The sequence below is a fragment of the Pseudoliparis swirei genome, chromosome 18, assembly GCF_029220125.1.
Source record: "Pseudoliparis swirei isolate HS2019 ecotype Mariana Trench chromosome 18, NWPU_hadal_v1, whole genome shotgun sequence".
In the NCBI taxonomy this organism is placed as follows: domain Eukaryota; kingdom Metazoa; phylum Chordata; class Actinopteri; order Perciformes; family Liparidae; genus Pseudoliparis; species Pseudoliparis swirei.
Genome location: NC_079405.1, coordinates 9,784,611 through 9,795,122, shown reverse-complemented (window position 1 = coordinate 9,795,122; position 10,512 = coordinate 9,784,611). Strand labels below are relative to the sequence as shown.

The 10,512-nt window shown below is 39.6% G+C and overlaps 1 protein-coding gene across 1 annotated transcript in view; it reads left to right on the top strand.

Annotated features, from left to right (window-relative positions):
• The first annotated feature begins 2,175 nt into the window (after positions 1 to 2,175).
• LOC130207774 (guanine nucleotide-binding protein G(s) subunit alpha-like) overlaps positions 2,176 to 10,512 on the top strand; it is a 28,100-nt gene continuing 19,763 nt past the window's right edge. Inside the window, exons 1-4 of the mRNA XM_056436466.1 lie at positions 2,176 to 3,798; positions 5,457 to 5,529; positions 8,829 to 8,883; positions 9,116 to 9,235. Coding sequence (XP_056292441.1) covers positions 3,660 to 3,798; positions 5,457 to 5,529; positions 8,829 to 8,883; positions 9,116 to 9,235 — 387 coding nt within the window. The 5' untranslated portion in view covers positions 2,176 to 3,659. The remainder of the gene's footprint in view (positions 3,799 to 5,456; positions 5,530 to 8,828; positions 8,884 to 9,115; positions 9,236 to 10,512) is intronic.

Here is a 10,512-nt window from a genome sequence, read left to right as displayed (position 1 = left end):
AGATCATTTCTTTTTTCTTTAAAAAAAAAAATACTTTATTAGAGAATATGCACAATATAGCGACAGGGATCAGCGAACAAGTATTTTGTGTGTGTGTGTGTGTTGTTATGTTTACAGTAGTACTACATAAAGTGACAGGAAGGTAGAGCAAACAGACAACGTAAAGTGAAAAATGAGAAGAAACACAACTAATAAATTAAATTAAATTAAAAATTAAAAAATTGAAAATAAGGAAAAATAGTTAATCATAACACGCCCACCCACAAACCCACCCACAAACCCACCCACACCCATGGCCTTTACATTTGTTCACAGATTTTTGTAAAACATGGATTTGGTTGAAATAAATCAGACAGATGGACAGAACCCAACGTGCCTCAATCATTGGGCAACACTGACAGGTCTTGGAAATAGGAAATGAAAGGCTGCCACTTCCTCATGAAATGGTCATTACAGCCTCTAAGTGTATATTTGATTTTTTCAAGACTCAGGAAAAACATTACATCCTTAAGCCAGGCAGACTGAGATGGTGGACCTGGAGACTTCCAAACAAGCAGTATTCTGCGACGAGCCAGAAGAGTAGTAAAAGCAATGATATCATTTTCTTTGGTACTATATAGGATGGGTTTGGCAGGGATTCCAAAGATTGCCAGAAGAGGGCACGGTTGTACCTTGATCCCTAAAACTATAGATAAGATATTAAAAACATAGCACCAGAACTGTCCAAGTTTAGGACATGCCCAAAACATGTGTGGTAAATCTGCTTGAGGATAGTCACAATGGTTACATCCTGCATCATGGTCTGGGAATATTTTAGCTTGTCTGCTATTACTAAAGTGCATCCTGGACCACCTTGAACTGAATAAGACCAAGTCTGGCACAGGACGTAGATGTGTTCACCCTCCTCAGTACACCCACCCACCAATTCTCTGTCAAGTTTGCATTCAACTCACTTTCCCATTTGGCTTTGATTGTAGAAAAGGTATCTATTGTCGTTATGATCTGGTTGTAAACTTTAGAGATCAGCCCCTTCTGAGTTGGATGCGTGTCTAGTAGGCTTTCCCAAAGTGTTTTGCAAAGGAGGTCAGGGTATGACTGGAAGTGTTTCCTTACAAAGTGGCGGACCTGAAAATATCTGAAAAGATTTGAACGCTCCAGGTCATATCTCTTACAAAGAGTCAAAGCTAGAGAAGTTGTCATCGTCATAAAGATCCCTGAAACACATCAGTCCTTTTTTTGCCCACTGTGAGAAAGTTTTATCCACTACAGACGGTGGGAATAGATGATTTTTACTAATCGGACCCATAGAGGAAGCGGTTTAAGATCATTTGAAGAAAAACTAATGAAACCCTCTGCAGATTTTTGAGGAGAAATTTATTTTGGTGGAACAAACAACTCAGTCCTCTGAAGCATTGCACACATTTTTTTGTATAATCTATTTTATAATCATATTATTGTTTTTATATGAAATCTGAAATAATCAAATTAAAAGCAACTGTTAAATGACAATGGAGTAAAAGGCACAATATTTAGGAGACATATAAATGTATTTGATCACTTATCACCATTAATTTAACTTAAATAAAGGACCTGTGTACTTCTTCCACCAGTCAGCAGCCCCTGAAGAAATCCCATATATTTTCTCCAAAAAAGGTGATACTTCATCAACCAATAAAACCTGTGTAGTCTCAAGTGCTCATTTATTTTGTTGAAATAAACGTTGGAATTTCGTATGTTACATTCTAACAATAAGAAATTATGTATTTTGTATATATGTTGTGATAAAGTTGTAGAGCCTTGCATGGTCAGACAGACTGCAAGAGCCACTGCAGCTCTACACCTGTAGCAAGTATCTGAGTTTATCTGATTACAATGTGTGTGTTTTTTTTCACCAGGCTCAAGACAAAAAGAGACTGCGTTTGCAGTCATGGCTCCTCTCTCATTGTACTTAGGATCCTTCATTTCAAATGTGTTGTTATTTTGTCTTGTTTTCATCACATTGTGACGTCTGTGACATACACACAGGAACATCATTCTTATTAGTAGTAGTATTACCGTGGGCATGAAGTGTCCACGCGGGTTTTATTTTGAAAGTTCCAACCGGAAGTTAAAATTCTCGTCACGCGAAGCTTGACCACAGTTCTTCGTTCCCAGGGTTCGGTGAGAGCCGCTTGCCCCACCCCACCTCTTCAGCGCGATCTATCTCAATGTACAGTTCTCAGAGAAAAAAGGGGATACAAATAATTCAGAGTAACACCGCAAAGAAACGATTGTCACCTCCCCGACCGGTCCACCGGAGCAGACGCGGCCTCTCGGCGGTACAAACTAAATGCATGTCTCGCCGTTGGACTACTGATTGAAAACACCGCGGTATGTTCACGTACCATGCACATGTAACCGTAATCTACCACACGGATTCACAGGGAATACAACAAGCAGAGAGACTTGACAGCGGGCTGTACCTGCGCCAAACGGGGACATAACGGAGGATTGTACACCAGTATCGCCTGGATACCGCGTTGTGTTCAAGGACATCTTAAAAAGCCCCCAAAAACTGCCGTTGCTCGCGCGGACAAGCTTTGCCGATGTGAGGAGAAATACACATTAACGTGACTGAGCAAAAGGACGGAGAAGCGGCCTTTTTCTTTGGGTTCTGGTCAAACCCCCCGGGAAAAAAGCAAGAACCATCATCTGTTGAACGGGAGAGGACATAATTTGGACATCGGCTATAAACAGGATATTATTAATAAGGTTGCTAATATCAACGACTTCAACTCTCTCTCTCTCCCCCCCCAAACACACACGGTGTATAATGTGACGGGTTTGAAAGACGGTGGTGATCGAGAGAGAAGCCCCGGTGGAAGCCTGACATGCCATCATTTTAAGAGGAAATATTTGTTCTAATTTTTCATTTTTTGGTTTTGTGTCACACGCGCCCTGTGATGTGTTTTGGCTAGTTGGATCGCGAACACCACCTACAAATAATAACCTGACATTTGTATTTAAAGAGGGGAGGGAGGGGGGGAGGTCGAGAGAAATAAGGGTTGTAAGTGGAAACGAATTGAATGGCAGCGTGAGATATCTGCCGAAGATGGGCTCCGGAGGAGACATTTGTTAAGGAAATTAAACAACGTGAAAAAAAGCTTTACATATGTTACAAACGCAGCGTTTAAAGTGAAAATACATTGAAAGAAACGGAGACACCGGCGTTCTCTCATGTATATTGCTAGGCTGGAAATGTCACGTCCACTCCCTCATATCAATGTTGATGACTTCATTGCAGATTTACAGTGAAAAACACAAGAATCAAAGTCTGAGAGGGAGGCATCGTTGCTCTGCTTCTTTTTCCCCCTTTTTTTTCGTTGAGTGATCTCTTTTTGATAAATTGGCAGAAATAGCCATATCCATCCATATTGTGCCAAAGCCTGGTGGAGGCTACTACCCACCGTCTTACGACCTAGCAGGTTTTCATCTGGCAACATAAATGTCCCCCATTTTGAGCCAGGTTTTCCTCTGCTGAGCCAGTCGAGGAATTTAGGATTGATTGACTTTTCTTCTGATCAACACCCTCCCTCCCTTCCTCCCTACACACCTACCTACCTACCTACCTACCTACCCACCCTGCCTCCCCCTGAACCTATCACTGGGTTTTTGGGAAGATGGGCTGTCTTGGCAATAGTAAGACCGAAGACCAACGAAATGAGGAAAAGACACAGAGGGAAGCCAACAAAAAGATAGAGAAGCAGCTCCAAAAGGACAAACAGGTGTACCGGGCGACTCACCGGCTACTACTACTAGGTAGGTTTCTGTAAAATTCACCATTGATATGTGTGTGTGTGTGTGTGTGTGTGTGTGTGTGTGTGTGTGTGTGTGTGTGTGTTCAATTAGGGCCCATTTTGTGCTGAATAGTTGTGCCCAAAAATACCAGTGCATAAAAATCAACAACTGTAGATACAAATGTAATAGTTGCTGTTTCAGATTGTTAATAAACACATACAAAAAACAGGCTATAGCAGTAAGACATAAATAAATGATGCAATGACATGATGTCACGACACTATCAGGTTTGACTGTCTCGACACCGGACAGTTGATAATCAGGCCTGTCTGCTGCGTTCACGGGTCATACGGAGCGTGATTATAAAACATGTCAAAGAAGGTGGACAGACAGAGGGACAGCATGTGTGTGTAGGCAGCATGCAGAGGCTGGGAGGCCAAACGTGTGTGTGTGTGTGTGTGTGTGTGTGTTTACCTTGAGTCAGTTGGCCTATAGGCTCCATGTTTGATGCTCTGTTTCAGATTACAAACTCACCTTTGCGTAATTGTCTTCACACCGGTTACTCTGGAAATGTATTTTCTAATCCGCAATTGAAAAACAACTCTTACTATTTATAATTGGATGAGGCGATTTCTGGATTCATTCTCCAGGCCTCCATGTTATGATACAGTCTGAACCTCAAGGCCAAGGCGAGTACCTGCCAAGCCTCTCGTAGTGCGAAGTGTAAATTGAGATTACTATTAGGATCACTAGCTCCCCTTGAAAAACTGTCCTGGTCATGCTGATCTGAAATAGATCCTAGATGTTTACACTTACACTCAGGCTCTACATTGCAGGCCTGAGTTTAGCTCCTTGTGTCCAGGTAAGGAGATGTCATAGTCTGGCTTCTGGCGTTTTTTTTATCATGCCAGATTTATGGCTAATGACATATTCTTGATTCTTTAAAGTATTTATCAGTGCTCAATTACATCTCACCCCTGCATAAAAACAAAAAAACCTTGCTTTTGTCTACCAGTGAGACCAATTCGTCCCTGATGCTGAGAGCCCCTTTCACATCTGGAAGCAGTGGTGGAAGAAATCCTCAAATAACTTATTTCAGAAAAAAGTACCAACACAACAATGTAGTAAAAGACCTTTTATCTAAACTAAGTATGATCAGCTATGGAAGTTATATCACATTTTGAGATTGTTAGCACTGATGCAACAATGTGTAAGTAACATTTTAATAGCTGGTCGAGTTAGTTTTATTTTTTATGAATTGTTGGGACTTTTCTCTTGTTTTTTCTACTTTCTAAATGAATTGCTAGATTTACCTCTTCAGACATCTACCAGTCAGTTTCGAGGATAAATCTCTTTTTTGTTGATAATGTTTAGACATATGAAGCAAGGGGCCCCAACTACACACTGTTTATTTGTGTGGGTCAAACGCATTAAAGGTTTGGGACAACTGATTATTTCTTCAACAATGTGTTTGTATTTATAATCGTACCATTTAAAGTCGTAATCTGAAGAGTAACCACCAAAATACCTAAATCTTCACAAATCCAGTATTTAATGAGACTCGCTTTGAACCATCACATAGTTTCATGGATCCTATTCTGGATGTTTTAGCCCTTTTTAAAGGAGCTTTGTTCAACTCTTAATGAACTCTTGTTTTTCTGTCCTCTTTCTGCTTTCAGGCGCCGGGGAATCAGGAAAAAGCACGATAGTCAAACAGATGCGAATACTGCACGTTAATGGCTTCAACGCAGAGTGAGTGTCGGTTACCCTCCGTGTTTTGTTGTGTATTTCTGTTGTTTATCACACACACTTTCAGCACATCTCATCACAGGACCACCACGGACAGTTCTGTTTTATTTCCAGAATGTAGGTGAGAAACTGATAATTAGGAGGTATTGGTTGATCAGATATGAACATATTTGTTGACAAAATACATTGATATTGGGCTTTTGTGATTTCTTTTTGGAGGACAACTGGTGCTTTTACAAGATATCACATGTCAGGACTAACCTTTCAGAAGATTAGTGGCATGAGGTCTGCTTCAGTCGGCTATAAATGAGTTGGTTAGTTTTGAACTTTATTGTCAACACGCTGGTGATTGTCCAAACGCGACAGTGAAGACGAACAACAGGACGAAGCATCAAGAAAGAGCACCGATTTTTAAAGGCATCACTACTTTATAAACCGTTGGTTATTTGTATTTTTTTCTCACCGTATATTAAGTGTCTCTGGGGTTTTGTATTGTTTGTCAGGAAACACAAGACTTATTGTAGAATTGTTTTGAGCTTTTTGTTCCACCATTTTGTTAAATTTCATAGACTAAATAATTAATTAATCAATCGAGAGAATAATGAGCAGATTGTTGGGAAATAACACTTTAACAATGATCCCATCGCCGACAATAGTGTATCCCAATCCTGATATATGATATCCTCAACACTTAATTTATCCTTAAATTAATACGGCCAGGTCTAATATAACCATACTACTAACAATAACCACGTATAAAATAATGTCAGCATTCGTGTAGCTTAAAACATGATAACGTAACTTCCCTTTTCAATCTTCTTCCTCTTATTTCAGAACGTAAACATTGATATCTCTTTCTTGTTTTGGATGTTTTGGAGTCCGTAAAAAGAGTGCGTGACGCGATAAGAATGCTTTGATCTGTTTTGGGTTTTCCTGGGTTTTATTTCCTAAAACTCAATCCCAAGACACAATGGAAACAATAGAGACATGTTTCTATTCTTGATCATCAGTTTCCTAGACAGGCTTTTTTGGGTTCGGAGCATCATCATGTGCTTATTTTTGGGTTCATGTCGAACAGTTACTCCACACAGACCCAGACGCTCTGGTGTCCACAGTCAAAGCCTCAGTCCCGGTTCGCTCCGCGGGGGGTAGGCGCTCTCTTTAGGCCCGGAAGGTTTCGCCCTGCTGGGTTTCCCCTCTGATGAGGAGAGGAGGAGATGATGGAGATTAATAGAGGAAGGATGAGGGTGAGAGGAGCGGCGGTTTCTTTCCTGTTTTATGATCTTGTTGAGGTCCTCGTGGAGGAATGTCGTCTCTTATTCGTCGATATTTAATGAAATAAAGGAACGAAGAGCCGAGGCAAGCTGTCTCTTCGAGTCCAAACATCTCCTTCCCCCGAGGAAACACTCAGATTAATTGTTTCTTTTGCCATTTTGTGAAGTTATTTAAAATTATAGTGGGATCACTGGTTCCTTTGACTTTGAGAACACTTAGCAGTGGAGTCAGAACTAATCAACATAAAGAAAACTTAAATGTTCATCAAAATTGTTGCCATTTTAATTTAGTATCAGTCTACTTATTGATTTAATTATAAAAAGTGTATAATGCATTATCAGTTCAGCAAGTGTTTCCTTTATCTTACAATCATGACAGGGTATCTCTCATCATTTATTCTACTCACTTTAGTGTTAGTTTCCATGTTATAGAACTTCTCTCTTGGATCCGGTAATAACGGCGAAAGCAGAGTCATGTGTCACAATCCCAAACAATTAGGATTGGGCTTTCTTCAAATTAAGCAATGGTTTGGTTTTAAGGGAGGTATTAGAAATGTGATTAATCTTCTGTCCTGATAATGGGACTGAATTGTCATTCAGTTTCACATTCTCTTTGTTTTTCTGTTTGGGAAGGGAGGTTATTTAGTTTTATTTTGCCTGAACCAATCACAAGCCTGTGACTCATCTGTCCCACTGACAGCTTTTTAACATGAAAGCTGTGCTGGAGTGTTTTTCACATCGAGAATAAATAATTAAGTGTAGGAGTTTCTTTTTGTGTAAGTTGTGTCAATAAAGTGAGTGAATATCCGTAACATTTTGGTCATCGTGTTTATAGATAGTTCCTTTAAAGTTAAAAATATATTCTGAGAGCACCAACCATACTCCCACCAGATTGATATTGAGGTATCGGGTTATAAATATCATCTCAGTATCCCCCAGTGATAACAATAGACAATTCAAACTGCTCACTAACAAACAGAGAATTGTCCCGTGGAAATATGAATACCACCTCACGGCTGAAAGCTCGTTGTCTCCGATAAATCCTTCGTCGGGGTTCAACAGCAACGTGCAGGGATGCAGCGACGGTTTCTTTTTCACCAGTCACTTAAAACAGATCACATTCATCCACGCTTTTAATTTGAAATCCATCTGCTCAACCTGAGTAATGCAGGCTGCTGTAATGTCGACGACATATACCGCACAGTGCTCTTAGACGTAACATGCATGGGTTTAGCTCTGCTCAGTGGTATGCTGGTATGCTGGGATGTTCTGCTGTGGGTCATCCAGAATTAATCCTACCATGCAGGGAGTGGGACCTGATTGTGTCAGCAGCTCTAAGGTTGTTTAGTTTTCGGGGATTTTAATACCAAATGTCACTTTGAATTTTGTAGCTTGCTTTTTGTCTGGTTTCTGAAAAGACATGTGTGACTCCACGTGAGATCTTTACTTCTGATATCGCCCGCAGATTGCATAAACTTAACTGCCATGCTGTGTGTGTTTGTTTTCATCATGGTCAGTAAGTTCATTTTGGATTTAGGAAAACACCTTAAGTGTACAGTAAAGGTTACTGAGTTACTTACTGAGTTCTGCTGTTAGAATCAGCAAGTGCACAATAGTTGGGAGTTGCACTTGGTCAGCAGAATAAAGATATCGGTGCAACTGGAGCAACCAAATTACTGATGTGCTATAATTCACCTCCAGACTGACAAAGGCAAGTTTGTGTTGAACAACAAATTCCTACCAAAAGATATTGGCACTCAGAAAAGAAGAAACAACACATTATTAACCTTATTCTGGATTAATCAAACTGTTTTTGCCATGCAGTTTATTCATGTTTTGTTTTACAGCTTATCATTTTTCCAGCTTGTTTAGGATTTTTTTCTGTGGAGAAGAAACTTTGAAAATAATCACATTTTTAATTAATATGATGATATTCACCATTAACTTTCCTGACTCAGTGGTAATTCTGTTTTCTTGTAAATTATGCTTTCGCGTACAAAAAAAAACAACCTTATTTGTTCTTCACAGGGAGAAACAACAGAAGATTCACGATATCAAAAACAACATTAAAGAAGCTATAGAGGTAAGCAATTTATCTATTTCCCATTTTCAATGATTTGTAGCACTTTTCCTAGATTTTCAAATGGTTTTGGGCTTGATAAGGAAGTGATAAAAAGGTTAAAACCTGGTAACTTAACTTATAGTTTTTAAACTATTGAGTAATTAACTTCTGGCAGTGCTCCTTCAAAAATGAAAATGTAGCACATTGAAATTAAGCTCTTTATATTTTATGAAACGTGTTCCCTCATATTCAGACGATTGTGGCTGCCATGACGACGCTCACACCGCAATGCCAGATAGCCTGTCCTGCAAACCAATGCCGCATCGATTACGTCCTCAATCAAATGATCCAGAAGGATTTTGAATTTCCTTCGGTAAGTTGCACTTTACCATCGGGATCTATTGACGCTCTGACTTCTGCACTATTTTTCTTTTTCTAACGTCATCTGGAGGTGGATGTTGTGTCATCTCATTGCCAGAGGCAGTATTTGGAAACAATTTGGTGCGGTGCCTCACATGGCAGCCGTTATAAATCCACCTGGTGTGTTCTCGCTGTGATTCAGCAATTAGCAGGTGTGCTCCGCTTGGGAGGCTGAACATTGAATGCGTCTCTCACCTGAGAGATCCACACAGCCTATTAACACTAATTGTGTGTAATAACCCTAAATGTGTGTTGAGGGACCTGTCCTCCAGAAACACAGAGGCTCAGAGGGATTCCCCCCCGAGCTGCAGTCTGCCTCTGGCGGCCTCGAAGAGACGAACATGCTAATAAGACCAAAACAATTTTCAAACTAATCAGTCAAATAATTGATTAGTTGATTCATGGCAAAAATAATCTTTACCATAAATAGTGATTGATAATCGTAATTTCAGTAATTTTCTTGTTTCTTTTTTGGGGTTTTATATCATTCAGATGTTATATTTTGGGGTTATTTATTTAAATAAATATACATAACTAGCAGTCCAAATTCTAAGAAATAAAACCAATAAAAAAATCTAATCAAGATTAAATGTTTAAAAAATAATTATTTTACTTATTTACTGGGAAATGTGTTTTTAAAATCATGCAAAGTACATTTAGATTGTTTAATTTGATATGATGGTACAAAGGAAGTTCAATTGCAGATTTTCCCCAAATTTAAAGACTGATTTGTTGCTTTAAGTAATCCAACTTTGAAGCTATGCAACTCGTAAGTAAATTAGCTATTTGTTAAATTGCATTTGATCTGTTTTCTAATGTTGAAAGTTTGCATACACAAGAAGAAGAACGCCGTGTCTTCACTGTTGTTTTTTTACAGCATTTGTTTTTAGCAGCAGTAAGTGTATTTGTGTGTAAGCAAAAGGAAGTCTCCTGACATTGTCTCTGTTACTTCGTGGTACATTTATAATACGGGTCTCTCTCAAGCTGACCCTTCCCTGGTGCTGCCGGTCAGTCACTAAAATTCAACTGCAGAGGGAAAAACAAGCCCATCTGATATGGAGGTTTTCATGTGTGGGGCTGCGGAGGCTTGAAGCAGCGTGACAGCTGTTATTTTAAATGTAGAATTCAGCACGTTGATAGCTGGTTCCTTAAGGTGACGTTTAAGGAAGCGTCAGTTCCCAGAAGCGAAAGGTTCGGCTTCCAGCCCGTTGAAGTGAATAGGTGGTTGTT